Here is a 17,497-nt window from a genome sequence, read left to right as displayed (position 1 = left end):
ATACAGGGTTTATCAGATGAATGCTTTGGACTAGTTAATACTGGATTGTGAGGAAAGCAAGTGTAAGGAACAAGAAATAGCTCAGGGAAGGTTGTTCCTGGTAAATGATCCACAGCAATGCCCAGGATACTGTTTAGGAGGATATTGCCTCTGGGATCCATCTGATTAACCAAGCTGGTTTAGCTGTGCAAGACCAGAGCTAGAAGCTAGAAAATACATAAAGGATAATAAGCAACATTGTCTCCCTCTCTGGTAAGATGAAGCAGAAGTGGCAGGGTAGTGGTTGTGTCACAAACCTAAACCCACGTAGCTTGTGGTCTGGGTGCTGGGCTAGGGTGCTGATGGCAAAACTATGGGTGGCAATGACTGCAGAGTAGTAAGAATCACAGAATCAAAGAATGTTTTGGTTTGAAAGTGACCTTTAAAAGTTATGCAGTCTGACCTCCCTGCAGTGAGCAGGGCTATCTCTAGCTAGATCAGGCTGCTTGGAGCCCCAGTGAACCTGACCTTGATGGTTCCCAGGATGAAGCATCTACCACCAAACTGGGTGACTTGGTTTAGTGTTTCACCATCTTTGTAGTAAAAAACTTCTTTCTTAGTTTAAATCTGCCCCCCTTTAGTTTTAAATTGTTCCCCTTTTTTCCTGTCACTACAGGCCAAACTGAAAAATCTGTCCCCATCTGTAAATATTGAAAGGTCACAATACAGTCACAGGGATCACAGGATGCCAGGGGCTGGAAGTGACCTCTGGAGATCATCAAGTCCAACCCCTCCTTCTTGGCCACAAGGGCACACTGCTGACCCACAGATAACTTGTTGTTCTCCAGCACTCCCAGGTCCTTCTCCACAGAGCTGCTCTCTAGTAGATCACCTCCTAACCTGTACTGAACACATAGAATACATAGAATACATAGAATAAACCAGGTTGGAAGAGACCTTCAAGATCACCGCATCCAACCCATCAACCAATCCAACACCACCCAAACAACTAACCCACGGCACCAAGCACCCCATCAAGTCTCCTCCTGAAAACGTCCAGTGATGGTGACTCCACCACCTCCCCAGGCAGCCCATTCCAATGGGCAATCACTCTTTCTGTATAGAACTTTTTCCTAACATCTAGCCTGAACCTCCCCTGGCGCAGCCTGAGACTGTGTCCTCTTGTTCTGGTACTGGCTGCCTGGGAGAAGAGACCAACATCCGTCTGTCTACAACCTCCCTTCAGGTAGTTGTAGAGAGCAATAAGGTCACCCCTGAGTCTCCTCTTCTCCAGGCTAAGCAACCCCAGCTCCCTCAGCCTCTTCTCGTAGGGCTTATGTTCCAAACCCCTCACCAACTTTGTTGCCCTTCTCTGGACTTGTTCCAGCAAGTCAACATCCTTCCTAAACTGAGGGGCCCAGAACTGGACACAGTACTCGAGGTGCGGCCTAACCAGTGCAGTGTACAGGGGCAGAATGACCTCCCTGCTCCTGCTGGCCACACTGTTCCTGATGCAGGCCAGGATGCCATTGGCCCTCTTAGCTGCCTGGGCACACTGCAGGCTCATGTTCAGTCTACCATCAACCAGCACCCCCAGGTCCCTCTCTGCCTGGCTGCTCTCCAGCCACTCTGACCCCAGCCTGTAGCTCTGCATGGGGTTGTTGTGGCCAATGTGCAGAACCTGGCACTTGGATGTGTTCAATCTCATGCCGTTGGACTCTGCCCATCTGCCCAGCCTGTCGAGGTCCCTCTGCAGAGCCTCTCTACCCTCCAGCAGATCAACTCCTGCCCCCAGCTTGGTGTCATCTGCAAATTTACTGATGATGGACTCGATGCCCTCATCCAGATCATCAATAAAGATGTTAAAGAGCATGGGGCCCAGTACTGATCCCTGGGGCACACCACTAGTGACTGGCTGCCAGCTGGATGTGGCACCATTCACCACCACTCTCTGGGCTCGGCCCTCCAGCCAGTTCCTAACCCATTGCAGTGTGCTCCCATCCAAGCCATGGGCTGACAGCTTGGCCAGGAGTTTGCTATGGGGAACGGTGTCAAAGGCCTTGCTGAGGTCCAGGTAGACTACATCCACAGGCCTCCCCACACCCACCAGGCGGGTTACCTGATCATAGAAGGAGATCAGGTTGGTCAGGCAGGACCTGCCCTTCCTAAACCCATGCTGGCTGGGCCTGATCCCTTGGCCATCCTCTAAGTGTTGTGTGATTGCACTCAGGATGACCTGTTCCATAATCTTTCCTGGCACTGAGGTCAGGCTGACAGGCCTGTAATTCCCTGGCTCATTGAACTGGCCCTTCTTGTGGATGGGTACCACGTTGGCCAGCTTCCAGTCATCTGGGATCTCTCCAGTGAGCCAGGACTGATGAAAAATCATGGAGAGTGGCTTGGCCAGCTCATCTGCCAGCTCTCTCAGCACCCTAGGATGGATCCCATCTGGTCCCATGGACTTGTGGGGGTCTAAGCTGCTGAGGAGAGCTCCTATCACTTGCTCTTGGAACACAGGGAAACTATGCAACTCCCTAGCTCCTTCTGCCAGCTCTGCAGGCCAGCTGTCTGGTAGACGTTCTTTCCCTCTAGTAAAAACTGAGGTAAAGAAGGTGTTAAGTACCTCTGCCTTTTCCTCATCCTGTGATACAACATTTCCCTCCATGTCAACCAAGGAGTGGAGGTTGTCCCTGCCCTTCCTCTTGCTATTAATATATTTATAGAAGGACTTTTTGTTGTCCTTCACATCAGAGGCCAGTTTGAGTTCCAAATGTGCTTTTGCCTCTCTAATTTTCCTTCTACATGCCCTAGCAACCTCCTTAAACATCCCATGGGTGGCCTCCCCTTTCTTCCAAAGATGATATACCCTCTTTTTTTCCCTTAGTTCTGTTAAAAGTTCATTACACAGCCAGGCTGGCCGTCTGCCCCGGCGGCTCCTCTTCCGGCACACTGGCACAGCCTGTTCCTGAGCCTTCATCAGTTCTTTCTTGAAGTAGGTCCAGCCCTCCTGGACCCCTTTATTTTTAAGGGCTTTCTCCCAAGGAACCCTCTGAATTATTTCCTTGAGCAACCTGAAGTCCACCCTCCGGCAGTCCAGAGTGGAGGTCTTCTTGCTGGCCCTCTTAGTTTGACCAAATACCGAAAATTCTATTATTTCATGGTCACTGGCCCCTAAACAGCCTCCGACCACCACATCACCCACCAGCCCTTCCCTGCTGGTGAAGAGGAGGTCAAGCATAGCCTTGCCCCTGGTAGGCTCACGCAGTACCTGGGATAAGAAGCTGTCCTCCATGCAGTCTAAGAACCTCCTAGACTGTCTCCTCTCTGCTGTGTTGAGATCCCAGCAGATGTCAGGCAGGTTGAAGTCGCCCATAAGGACAAGGTCAGGAGATCTTGAGACAGCCTTAAGCTGTCTATAGAATGCTTCGTCGACATCATCCTCCTGGTTGGGTGGTCTATAACAGACTCCAACCAGGATGTCTGCCCTACTGGTCTTCCCTCTAATTCTTGCCCACAAGCATTCAACCTGATTGTCCCTATCTCTAGCTCAATGGCATCTAGTGCCTCCCTGATGTACAGGGCCACCCCTCCATCCCTTCTTCCTTGTCTATCTCTCCTGAAGAGCCTGTAGCCATCAATTGCAGCACTCCAGTCATGTGAGCTATCCCACCACGTCTCTGTGATACTGCTGCAGTTTAGTATTCCTTCCCAGGTGCAGAACTCAGTGCTTATTCTTGTTCAATCTCGTTAGGTTCCTCTGTGCCCAGCTCTCCAGTCTGTCCATGTCTTGCTGAATGGCTGCACAGCCTTCAAGTGTATCAGCCAAGCCTCCCAGTTTGGTATCGTCATCAAACTTGGTGTGCAGATGCTCTGTCTGTCCCCCCATCAATGTCTTTGATGAAGATGTTGAATAAGACTGGACCCAGGACTGATCCCTAGGGGACTCCACTAGTTACAGCTCTCAGCTGGACTTGGCGCCACTGAGCACCACTTTTTGTGGTGCTCTATTGTGTAACCAGTTCCTAATCCATCTGTCTGGTCAGATTCTATCCCATGCATCCTGATCTTGCTCACAAAGATGCTGCAGGAGACAGTGTCAAAAGCCTTACTAAGGTCAAGGTAGACTACATCCACTGGTCTCCCTGCATCTACCCATTCTGTTACATCATCAGAGAAGGCTATCAGATCAGTCAAGCATGATTTCCCTTTGGTAAATCCATGCTGACTACTCATGATAACCTTCTTCTCTTCCAATTGCCTAGAGATGACCTCCAGAAGGAGCTGCTCCATCATTTTTCCAGGAATGGAGGTGAGGCTGACTGGTCTGTAGTTTCCTGGAAACATTCTTGCCCTTTTTGAAGACTGGAGTGACATTGGCTTTCCTCCAGTCCTCAGCACCCCTCCTGTCTGCCAGGATTTTGCAAAAATGATGGTGAGTGGTGGAGCAACAACAACAAAATGCAGGTGCTTGAGTTGCATGAAATTAGTAATTTCACTTGTTAAGTACTCTAACTTCCTATATTTTGCAGTAGTGAAACTGAAGTAACAAGAATTAACATTTCTGTGACTGTCTTATTGAATAAGGTGAATGTAAACAACGCAAGGAATGTTTTGGATGCTCTTCAAAGTGGGGAGTGTGTGTCTGTGGGTAGCACAAATTCCCTATTTCACTTCAAGAATCAGAAATGCATTTTTCTACTCAGACAAAAACCAGCGTCCCACAAGTGTATTAGAGATACATCCAGCATCCAGCATCTCAGTCACAGCGCTGGTCAATTAACAATTTTAGGTACAGGATCACAGGTCTCTCCAGACCCTTCTTGCCTCCAAGTTGAACAGCCATTAACACTCTTAACCTTTCTTTACAGAAGAGGTACTCTATCTCTCAGACCATTTTTATGGCTTTAAGGATACTTGTTGCTGTGTGTCTATTTAATTTTTTGTTTATTGATGATCTGGACGAGGGCATTGAGTCCATCATCAGTAAATTTGCTGACAACACCAAGCTGGGGGCAGGACTTGATCTGCTGGAGGGTAGAGAGGATCTGCAGAGGGACCTCGACAGGCTGGGCAGTTGGGCAGAGGCCAAGGGCAGGAGATTGAACACATCGAAGTGCCGGGTTCTGCACAATGGCCACAACAACCCCATGCAGAGCTACAGGCTGGGGTCAGAGTGGCTGGAGAGCAGTCAGGCAGAGAGGGACCTGGGGGTGCTGGTCGATGGTAGACTGAACATGAGCCTGCAGTGTGCCCAGGCAGCTAAGAGGGCCAATGGCATCCTGGCCTGCATCAAGAACAGTGTGGCCAGCAGGAGCAGGGAGGTCATTCTGCCCCTGGACTCAGCACTGGTTAGGCCACACCTCGAGTACTGTGTCCAGTTCTGGGCCCCTCAGTTTAGGAAGGATGTTGACTTGCTGGAACGAGTCCGGAGAAGAGCAACAAAGTTGGTGAGGGGCTTGGAACATAAGCCCTATGAGGAGAAGCTGAGGGAGCTGGGGTTGCTTAGCCTGGAGAAGAGGAGACTCAGGGGTGACCTTATTACTCTCTACAACTACCTGAAGGGAGGTTGTAGACAGATGGATGTTGGTCTCTTCTCCCAGGTGACCAGTACCAGAACAAGAGGACACAGCCTCAGGCTGCGCCAGGGGAGGTTTAGGTTGGATGTTAGGAAGAAGTTCTATACAGAGAGAGTGATTGCACATTGGAATGGGCTGCCTGGGGAGGTGGTGGAGTCGCCGTCATTGGAGGTTTTCAGGAGGAGACTTGATGGGGTGCTTGGTGCCGTGGGTTAGTTGTTTAGGTGGTGTTGGATTGGTTGATGGGCTGGACGTGATGATCTTGAAGGTCTCTTCCAACCTGGTTTATTCTATGTATTCTATGTATTAATACACACCTTGCAAGGGAAGTTCTTAAAACTAGTTTTGCACATGAAGGCTTGGTGGAGAAAGAGGTGGGGGAAATTAGGTTCACACAAAAAGGCATTTACTAGTATAATCAAAGGAAACCACAGTGGGAAGCAGAAGAAGTGGTACTTCAGATTGAGAGAGGTGCAGCAGCAAGGAAGTTTTATGCTAAACAGAAATTTTCTGGAGAAACAGATTTGTTATCGCTGTTGATACTATTTGTGAAATTGGGTCAGTCCTGATGACTAACTGTATTTGAGGAAAGCATGTAGATAAACATTTCATCTTGGTATTTTGCAACAAACTTTTAGAAACATTGAAGTGTTTTGACAGTTTCAAAAGAAATTTGTTTTTACATGACAGCTAATTTAACATTATGTAAATTTTAAAGAGATGAAAAAGAAAAGCATGTTTAATTTGCTACATTAAACATTAATGTTCATTTGATTTTTTTTAATTAATTGAAAAACACTCTCTTATATGATTTTTTTTCACCTACTCTCACATTTCCTGATTTGGTTTACTTATCATTCAAATCAGAGCTGTAATTATCCCATATTTCTCTCACTTGGGTGTGCAGCCTGAAGCTCTTGGTATATTTTCTGCTGAATCTTGCTTTCCACAGAACGGGAGTGATGAAGAGTTACTGTGTCTCTGTAACTTTTTTTCAAAGGCAATTACTTTTGTTAAAATTTTCTATTTATCCTTTATTAAGTAGATTGCATCATTGTGGTGTATGACTGCTGTTTCACAAGTGAAGCAGATTTCCGCCTTCTCTGAACAACTAGAAAGAGTTACATTTCTGCAAACGTTGTAAGACCCATCTCTTGCCTGCAGCTTTCTGTGATGTGAGATGGTTATTTTCCTTGCATTTTCAACCTTATATTCAATATAAATTTCCTACAGTATGTCTGTCTGAATAATGTATTGTGGTGTGTACTGAGCAAGGTACTATGGCAACATATGGCAACAGCTGTGTGCGGTGTTGTGTACTTTGGTTGTCTGTTCTCTTCCACTGTATACTGACTTTGTATCCTCACTGGGTGGAACAAAAAAAAAAACAAACAAATAAACAAAAAGCAACAACCAAATAGAACTGTTTAGAGATGTTTATCTCAAAGAAAATGGAAATTGCTTTGCTCTGTGTTCAGTAGCAAAGGATTCAAAAATAAGTGAGATTTTCTTTAATTTTGAAGTATCTGCAGGAAGAAAACATTCATTTTGCAGGCTATGCTATTAGGCTAAAAAAACACTAAACCATCTTTTACCTATTTAATTAAGCAATTTAGATTTATCTTAGTATCTGTTTCAGTGGAAATTGTGCTTGAAATTCCATTACAGCAGAGTGATAGTGCTAGCAGCCAGAAGTTTCTTAAACTGCCTTCCTCCTAGCTGCTCTGCTTTCCCGGATAGTGACACAAACCTTTTTAGTAACCTTTCCAGTTATTCAAGTGAGATTTTTTTTTTCAGAACCACTCTTTTAATTTCTCTGTGTTTCAAGGTTCTGGGCAGTGCTAACTGCTGGTAAAAGCCACTTGCTGTTGTTTCCTCTGGCAGACTGTTTCATTGTTCTCTGTGTTCCATTTTGGAATATTTCACAGAATCACAGAATACAGCTGATTGGAAGAGACCTCAAAGATCACCCAGTCCAACTCTCTACCCAGCACTGGAGGGGCAACACAAAACCATGACCCTAAGCACCAGGTCCACACACTGCTTGAACACCCTGGATGCTCTCCACTGACCTTGGCAGACCATTCCAATGTTTGATAACCCTTTCAGTGAAGAAATATTTTCTAATATCCAGCCTGAACCTTCCCTGATGCAGCTTGTAACCATTTCCTCTAGTTCTGTCACCATGTGAGTTTTGTAATGAGGGGCTGAACTATCAGCAGCAAGTCAAACTGATGAGTGGAGTAGATGGACAGCTCCACACCAGGAGTCCCTACCAAGTTCCTCAGCAGGAGAGCTTTTTCAAAAGGTCCTGTGATATAACTTTCAGAGAAAATGAAAGCTTGGCAGAGTCTGTTGGAGGAAACCTTGGCTATAGTCTAGTACTGGCTACAACATACACTTGTGACAAAGCAGTTCCTTCCCTGCAGTCAGCTCTTACACCTAATTCGAATGGTTTAATGCAGTGGTTCAAATGTAATAAGAGTATGTAGTGAAGGAGTATGAATAAATCATAATTATTTTTGTAAAAACTAGAAGATGGGGAGAAAAAAGCCCCAAACCTATAGCTATTCTCTTCATTGGTGACCAGCGTTTTCTTAAATAAAGCAATGTTTTTGCTGTTTCACAGGTAGTGGATTAAGTTCAATTCCTATTTCCATATGCAGTGGTTTGGCTCTATCTGGGGGTGAAACACCCACCAAAGCTGTTCTATCACTCCGCTTCTTAGATGGACAGGGGAGAGGGGAAAATATAACTAAAGGCCCACAGTAAGATATAAGCAATTTTAATAATGCAAAGCAAAAGCAAAGGCCATGTGTGGAAGCAAAAGCAACAGAGGCGTTATTCTCTATTTCCCATCATCAGGTGGTGGTTGGTGACTTTTGGGAAGCAGGGTTCTACATGTAGCAGTTGCTCCAGAGGACAGATGCCATCAACAAAACGTCCCCCCACTTCCTTTAGCTTGTATGCCTGAGCTGGAATACCCCTTTGGCCAGTTTGGGTCAGCTGGCCCAGCTGCAGCTCCTCCCAAGATCTTTCACACTCCTTAGTGTACTCTCGGGGTGGGAAAATGTTGGAAAAGCACAGCTCTGGTGCTTAGTTCAGTAGTAGCCAAAGCAATGGTGTGTTATCAGTACCCAGCTCCAGCACTGCAGAACAGAGCATTTCTTGAATAGTCAAATTTATGTGTGGAACTCAGCCCAGGACTGACTGCTTTAAGCAAGTCAACTATATAATCTTTAGTCACTTGTGTAAATGGGTGTTCAGACTTGTTTGGGCCGCATAAGTTTGAGAAGAATGGCATCTGTGCAGAGACATCTGTGCAGCCTTCCAGTCTCTGTATTCCTCTCCACTTTTATAGTTTAAGATTTGCACCACTCTTACAAAAATATGAGATGTTTCTTCTTTTGTGTGTGTGACCTCCAAAGAGATGACTGATTATCATAGATAGCATGGGTTTGAAGAGACCTTAAAAATCATATAGTTGCACCATCCTTGCCATATGCAGGGACACCTTCTACTAGGTCAGGCTGCTCAAAGCCCCATCCAACCTGGCTTGAACACTTCAGGGAGAAGGCACCTGCAGGTTCTCTGGGCAGCTTCTTTGAGTGTCTCACCATCTGCACAGTAAATAATTTCTTTCTGATACCTAAATTAAATCTGCTCTCTTTCAGTTTGAAACAATTAACTCTTCACCCTATCACTATACTCCCTGTAAAGAGTCCCTCCCTGTCTTTCCTGGTAGGCTCCCTTTCAGCACCGGCAGGCCACTGTAAGGTCTCCCTGGGGTCTTGCTCTTCTCCAGGCTGACAAACCCCAGATCTCTCAGTCTGTGCTGATAAGGAAGGTGCTCTGGCCCCTGACCATCTTTGTGGCCCTTCTCTTGAGCACATTCAAGTCTTTCTTATGCTGAGGACGTTAGACCTTAATACTGTACTCCAGGTAGGGTCTTGTGAGAGCATATGGGTAGCCATTCAAACCTTCAGCTCTGGCATTGCCCACTTCATTTCCCCACTACATTGTCCAAGACAGTAGCCAAAAATACTAGAGTCACTTCATTAATGAGGTATTTTATACTGCAGGGTTTACTGAGCCTTTCCCAGCTGCCTGCATTCCTAGCACTATTAGTTAATATCCCAGGTCAAATAGCTAAAATCAGCACAATAGTATGAAATAGGATATTGAACTTTATTCACCTCTAGAGCCATCATTTGCTACTATTAAATATCCCATTGTTTTTTTGTACAAGCATAGAGGTGCTTCAGTATATTCAGCTGAAATGTTCCATGAAGGAAAGACAGAAAAGGCCCTTTTGAGCTTGTTTCTGCTTTCCCTTAAAAGTGAAACCCAGAAAGCCAAAAACCGTTCAATAAGAGAACAAAGACATCTGGTCCCTGGTGACTGCAAAGTACAGTACTATGATCAATTATGTTAAAATATTCATCTGACCCCAGTACAGTAGTCTGTATCATCTGATTAAATGCATTTTCAAACTGTGTAAGGCAATTGGAGATGACTGAATTCTAGATAAGCATTTCAGAAGAATAAATTCTTAGATGTTAATGTAGATATTTCTAGCATGACAGCTCATGAAATGTTCATTCAGAAATATCCATTATTCAAGAATATTAATAACCAGATTTCACCTAGTGTTGCCCAAATTTTCTGATTCTTGTCAGTCTGATCAATTGGTAGTCCCAATTTTGTGGCCACACTGCTGCTACCTAGAGAGCATCTGATGGGTTGGAAGTCCCTTTACAGTCCATTCATGATGAGCTCACATAAAACTCTTTGTTTCAGTGCATTTGTTCCTTGGCTGTGCCAGTTCAGCAGATTGGGAGGTCCTGTTATAAGTAAAATCTAATCAATTAACTGGTCCATGCTGGACAGAAAAGGCAAAAATGGCTGATTTTCTTTTAGTAATCCAGGCCATTTCCATGTGCTGGTTTTTTATTTAGTTCCTACAGGTCTATTTGTACAACTGAGAGAACAGTAAATTTTGATCATGAAGCAGAAACAAAAGTGCTGACATGTAAAAAAAAGAGGATACGAAGCAGTTTTGCCACAGAATGGTGTGCTGTAGAATGGTGCTTAAGATTTGTGTTCTGCAGGAAAGGTTATTTACTGGCAAACAATAAATCTTTAGAGGGAGCAGAGTGAGGACGTGGTGAACAGCACACTTTAACACCATTATTTTTGGAGTCTTCTATTTGTGGGTACCCCAGCTGAAGCTAATGAGGATGTATAAGTATACAGAGAGACAGATGTTCTGAATACAGAGGAAAGTTGTGACATCTCCACCATGGGGGTGCTTCTGAGTAGCGATTATACTGAACATTTACCAGGGGCAGTTTGTATCATTGATCTTTGTGTAGTTGACCCTGGCCAAGGTGGACTGGATGAACTTGTCAAGGTTCTTCCCGGTCATGATTTGTGTGATGCAGTGACACACAAGACATGCATTGCTTCCAACTGGAGAGGTGAATTCTCAGCATCCTTGAAAAGCCAAAGTCAGAAAGCCAAAGGCACAAAGGGGGAAGCTTCAAGTGTATAGGAATTTACATTTAGGCTGATGTGAGTACATCCCTCTGGAAGGAACTGCTGGTTTTTTGAACAGTAACACCTATGTGGAAAAGGCTGCAGGGAGGCAGGATGTGCGCTTTTCTGGAGAGGTTATAAAGCGCCACATATCAGTTTGCCCTGAGTAAAGTAACCTTCTTATGTTCTCACTGGTGTTACTGGTAATGGGCACTCAATGCTAGGTGTTGTCCCACTCTGTGAATGAGACCAGTTTCTCATTCTGGGATAGCTTGTATTGGCTCTCTACACTCCAAAAGAGAACCTGTTCTCTGCCTTTAGTGATCAAACTCTCTTTAAGTGGTGAACAAGCCTTTTGTTTCATGTTTATGAATTGCTCTTTGTCCTACTCTCCCTTGAAGGTGCTGCCTAGAGAAATGCCTGTTTTGCCATTGGAGGCCCTGTCTTCTGTCAAGTTCTCAGGCTTTGATGACTTAGGCATTAAAAAACAAACAAACAAACAAACAAACAAACAACAATCAATCAAACAAACAAAAAAAACCCCAAAGAGCAATAACAAACCACCCCACTCTCTGGACTAAAAGAGCTTAAGAGCAAATTTTTTTAATGCTTTTTAATGCAGTTAGCTAGGTCATATTTTCTATCTGAAAGCTTGCAATGGGATGCAGTTTTGCTGCATGAAGTGAAGCTATTTGAATGTTTGTTTATTTTAAACAAAATTCAAAATAGTTGAAGTCTGCTTGAGATCTTGGATAGTGTTGGGGTTTTTTTAATAAAAAGGCCTTGAAAATTCAATAGCCTTGGAAAAGGAGTTGTGTGTGTTTTGTAGTTTAGGGCAGTGTTTTTCAGCTGGGTTCTTCAGTGCATCAGAAAATGGTTTCTGATAGTAGTGAAATACTTTAATAAAATATCTATCAAAACTGAGACCATGTTTTACTTACTTGTAAATTAAAATCACTGTAGCAATGCCATATGAGAAAGTACATGCCTTCTCAACAGAAAAAGGAAGGCTAGAAATGGTGATGCAGGGTGTGTTTGCATGGATGACCTAACTGACTTGGTGAGGTACCTCCTAGAGAAAAGCTTTGGTCTCAGAGGAAGTATAGCCACATTAAATATCTCTGCATGGCACTGTGTTCTCAATGTAAGTGTGTCTCTACTGCCCAGATCTCCCCTCTACTCCTTCTTGTGAAGACTTTCTGGCAGGTTCAACAGCCTCTGTGGGAAGCTGCTGGGCAATGTGGGTGGTAGAGTGCATCTACTCTCTGGTGCTGAGGTGCAGTAGCTGGGGCCTTCCCCCAGGGTCCCTCCACATTCCAGTAACATCACTATCGACCTCCTGCTCTCTTGCCTTCCTGAGCATGTGGTACTGCAGTTTGGTACCTCCTAGTTCACATTCAGTGCAAATCAATGATATGGATGAGGGGATTGAATGCACCCTCAGTAAGTTTGCAGACACCAGCAAGCTGGACAGGAGCATTGATCTGCTAAAGGGTAGGAAATCTTTACAGAGGGACCTGGACAAGCTGGATTGATAGGCCAAGGCAAATTGTTAGAGGTTCAACAAGGCCAAGTTCTTGGGTCCAGCACTTCGGTCACAGCAGCTCCATGCTATGCTACAGGCTTGGGAAAAAGTGGCTGGAAAACTGCCCAGCAAAAAAGGACCTGGAGTATGGGTGGACAGCCAGCTCAATATGAGCCAGCAGGGTGCTCAGGTGGTCAAGAAAGCCAACAGCATATTGACTTGTATCAGGAACAGTGTGGCCAGCAGGACTAGAGAGGTGATCATCCCCCTGTACTCAGCACTGGTGAGACAGTGAGTTGAGTACTGTGTTTAGCTTTGGGCCCCTCACCACAAGAAAGACACTGAGGTGCTGGAGCATGTGCACAGAAGGGCAGTGAAGCTGGTGAAAGGTCTAAGAGAACAAGTCCTGTGAGAAGCAGCTGAAGGAACTGGGGTTAATTAATCTGGAAGAGAAGGCTGAGGGAGCAGACCTTACTGATCTTTACAAGGTCATAGTGTTATAGTGAGGTATGTGTTGGTCTCTTCTCCCAAGTAGTAAGTGACAGGACAAGAGGAAATGGCTTCAACTTGCACCAGGAGAAGGTTAGGTTGGACATTAGGAAACATTTTTTTCCCTGAGAGGGTTGTCAAGCACTGATACAGGCTGCCCAGGTGAGTGATGGAATCATTATCCCTGGAGGTATTTAAAAGATGTGTAGACATGGTGCTTGGGGACATGATTTAATAGCCAACTTGGTAGTGTCAGATTAATGGTTAGATTCAATGGTCTTAAAGGTCTTTTCTAGCTGAAATCCTTCCTCTCCTTCTGAATGTGGAAAAAGGAGTTGACTTCAGATACCGGTTTGTGGGCCAGCGCTCCACTGGCCTGGAAGCATCGGATGTGGTTGATGGAGCACCATTAAAATTAAAACCGTGCCCCAGGTGGAGACTCCTCTCTTTCTCTGCATTGGTTTTGCTGATGAGCACACCTTCTCCCTGGTCCTAGTATAAGGCATGCAGCCCCATTCTGAGTGTGGCTTTTGCAACCCTTAGAAATTAGAAAGAATCCCTCTGAAGAACTGAAATGGTGTCCACAAAGGCTGGACTTCACAGCTGATAGATGCACACAACTTCAGTAAGTTTAAGGGCTGACAGTATTCTGCAACTGTCAGCTTTTCCAGATGCCTGGATTTTAGATGGTAGCATATCAACATGGGATCTCGTATGCCCCTCAAAACATTTCCTCATGGTGCTGACACTTCACAACACATCCCTGAGGTCAGTAGGATTCCTGACTGACTCATCCAGCTTTTACTGCATCACTTACAGTGCAGGCAAGGGAACTTGAGGGTGACTTCAAGAGAGCTAGAGCCTGTCCTACATGCAGTTTCAGTAGTGGCATTGGTGTAATTTTGCCCAATACAACAAGTTTTTATTAGGAAAACTCATTATACTTATCCAGTGAAGCTCTGGATGTAGTTACAATATGACAGCACTACTGTAATTAGTGGGATAACAGCAGAGGGTACTGACCTTGAGGGAGTATCTGCAAGTGTGGCCTGTACTTACATGGCTGGCCTGTCCTAAGCCCTTGCAGGGCTGGAATCTGAACCATTGATGCCAGTATCAGTAGACTCTTCAACACAGACATCAACTGCCTCAATAAGAGGGTCAGGCCCTACCTAACACAGAGGCAGTGACACTGTCAATGTTTACGATCTGGGAGGCTTGCATATGCTCACACACAGAATCATTTCTTGCTAACATAGCAAGAATATCTGTGAAGACCACGATGTTGGGTTTCTGTGAGTACAGGCACACAGGTGGCTGCCACACAGCATGGTTTGTGTTTCTCTGACTAAAACCCTCAATGAGAACAATTACTTGTTTGAAGCATGCAGAGACTGGAAATTACAAGGAAGGGGGAACAAGGTTTGTGCTGCTATCACAAAGACACCCTGAGGAATGTTAAAGCAGACTTATTTTAGTGATTACTGTGAGCATGTGAGATATTTGTACTGAAACTGAAGAATCTGTGATTTCTTGCAGTCACTGATGTAATCACTTTCAGTATGGCACTGTGGGAGAAAGATTATCTGTACAGGGTTTTTTCCTATCATAAACAGTTGCATGGCCTAGATCAGATCCTTAAGGTCAGTGGAATCTTTTGTTCAGGTTTGGTTTTGTTGTTTCGTTTTGTTTTCCACAGGAATGTGTTCTTTGGCCTTGCTATGCAAATAAGCTTTAGGTTGGATAATCTGACTCAGCCTTCGACTTATCTTTGAATGTTGTGTAGTCTTCTGAACAAAAGGTTTCTGTGATTTTATCTAACAATTTGCTTATGTGTCCTTGTGTGAAGTATCAGTAAAATATGAATAACCCATTTAACTAATCTCTTGCATGCGAAGATACAGTAGTTTTCAGCTGCTCTTAGCTGCATTTTATCACCTTGGTGGTCCATGCTGTTCTGCTGAGCTCTCTTCTGATTCTGGTTGCTCATGATCTTTTCAAACTTTCCAGTCATTGCTGGAGATGTAACACCTGACCTGTACAGTTCCAAGGAGCACAACTTTTCAAGATTAATAAGTGTAAATTTAAAGATGCTGCCTGGATGCTTACCTAGCAGAGTGCTTATGTTCATTTTTATGAGCTGGTGTGCATACACATATGCTTCAGTCATATTGAATCAATTAGTGAAACAAAACATGCTTCTGGTCTTAAATGTGGATCTTATGGTTGATTTAAGTACATTTTATTCTGAAACAAAACCTTAGTGTTGTGCATTCTTCTGTAAAATCATAGAGGGGGCTAATTAGAAATGCTTGGGTGTTTTTCTCTACTGCATTGTGTTTTAAAACGACTGATTCCACTGGTTACTGACAAGTAAAACCTGTGTTTCTTAATGGTTGTTTTCTTTAGACTGTGTTCCTAAAGGTCATAGGAGCAGATGTAGGTTCAGCAATTTCAGCTTGATTTAAATTTCTGTCAGCCCAGCATTTTACATGTACTGTGCCTCTTTGAAGGAGGCTGTACAATGTGCTTGCTAAGGTGAAATCACAAATTTATAGATTTTAGGATAGAGTAAAAACCTACTGTTCATCTAAACTGACTGCAACCCTGTGCAGTTCATTTTATTTAACTGAGCAGCTTGAGGTTGACCAGGAGTGTATTTTTGGAATGACATCCAAGCATGATTGGAAGACTCCCAAGTGTTGCAGAGTTTGTCACAGCTGTTAGTTTGTTCAAACAGCCAATTACCCTTTCTCTGAAAACTCTGAGTTTTATTATTTATTTTTTTTTTAACTCTGTTAACTTCTGACTTCTGGAAACTGGATGTTGCTGCTTGACTTTTTCAGCATGACTGGAGGGCCCTTTATTTTCCCATAGAGAAAAAAATTCTTTACACACACAAAAACAGTAAGGCAGACATTTTTTGCACCCCAGTATTCCCATGCTAAGCTTCTGCCATAATAAAGATATCACAGAAAAGAGTCTGTATAACTGTTGTACTTTTTATATTGATTACTAAGCACTGCTTTATGATTAAATATATTTAATGGCTAGGATATTAATACTGAAAAAATAGAAGGTATTCAGTATATGCTTTACACATACTGTAGGAAGCAGTGTCCCCCAAGATAATTTTTTCAGTATTTCCTTGAACATTTCAACCACACTTTGCAAATGACTTCAGTTCTGTGGGTTTGTTTGGCATTTTTTATTGTTTGTTTGTGGTGGTTTTGTGAACAATTCCATGGAATCATATGGCCAGATGAAATCAAAAAGGTATCCGGTCCATGCCTTTGACCCTACGCAAGATCAATAATTACTGTGAGTTTGTATGCTCCTTTTTTCTACTGAGAAGTTCAAAAGCAATCAACATATTATTTCCATAGAAAGTTGAAACCATAAAAAGTTCAGTTGAAACCTGAAGTGTGGTTGTAGACAGGAGGGGGTTGGTCTCTTCTCCCAGGCAACCAGCACCAGAACAAGGGGACACAGTCTCAAGCTGTGCCAGGGGAGGTTTAGACTCGAAGTGAGGAAAAAGTTCTTCACTGAGTGAGTTGTTCGTCATTGGAATGTGCTGCCCAGGGAGGTGATGGAGTCGCCGTCCCTGGAGGTGTTCAAGGGGAGATTGGACGTGGCACTTGGTGCCATGGTCTAGTTATGGGGTCTGTTGGGACAGGTTGGACTTTGATGATCCTTGGGGTCTCTTCCAACCTCAGTTATACTGTGATACTGTGGTACTGTGATAAAGAAAGGTTTTCAAAAAGCTTGAAGAGTAACCTGTGCCCTTTCTTACATGGTTTCCTTAGAAACTAAATAAGTTCCATGGGAGTCATTGTTAATAAATCTTATTTCAATGTATTTGTCTTGCTGCTTTAAGAGTAATTGTTTTTCCTGTTTTCTCCTTAGGGCTCTTCCTGCAATGATGCAGTGGGTCCGAACTCAGAAACCAGGGGAAAGTGGTGTGAATATCATCACTGCAGATTTTGTAGAACTTGGTGACTTTATCAGCACAGTCATAAAGCTCAACTACATCCTGGATGAAGGTGAAGATGACACTACTTGATAGTATTACGTGTGTCGTTGCATTATTTAGAATTGGGGAGGAAAAAAAGATAACAAAAAAAGATTGCATTTTAAATTAATTATCTTGTAAAACACTAATCTTCCTATAACACACAGAAGTGTTTAGGGCTTTAGTGGGTGGATGTAGGGGAAATGTTTTAATCAATTATGATAATTTTTTTACATTTGTGTTTCATGTGACGAGCGAAACTAAATGTGTTTACAGTGTTTGATTAAAGGCCATTTACTTGTTTTCCATGAGGTACCAAATGTGATTCATATTTCTTCTATGGTTCTGAACAGTGCCAAGAAATTTGCTGCTTTTGGA

The 17,497-nt window shown here is 43.9% G+C and overlaps 1 protein-coding gene across 1 annotated transcript in view; it reads left to right on the top strand.

Moving 5' to 3' along the window:
- Positions 1–17,202, top strand: part of PLCXD3 (phosphatidylinositol specific phospholipase C X domain containing 3) — a 106,891-nt gene extending 89,689 nt beyond the window's left edge. Inside the window, exon 3 of the mRNA XM_009899865.2 lies at positions 17,014–17,202. Coding sequence (XP_009898167.2) covers positions 17,014–17,170 — 157 coding nt within the window. The 3' untranslated portion in view covers positions 17,171–17,202. The remainder of the gene's footprint in view (positions 1–17,013) is intronic.
- Positions 17,203–17,497: the final 295 nt, after the last annotated feature.

The sequence above is a fragment of the Dryobates pubescens genome, chromosome Z (assembly GCF_014839835.1).
Source record: "Dryobates pubescens isolate bDryPub1 chromosome Z, bDryPub1.pri, whole genome shotgun sequence".
NCBI lineage: Eukaryota > Metazoa > Chordata > Aves > Piciformes > Picidae > Dryobates > Dryobates pubescens.
This window is presented reverse-complemented; position numbering and strand designations above follow the sequence as displayed.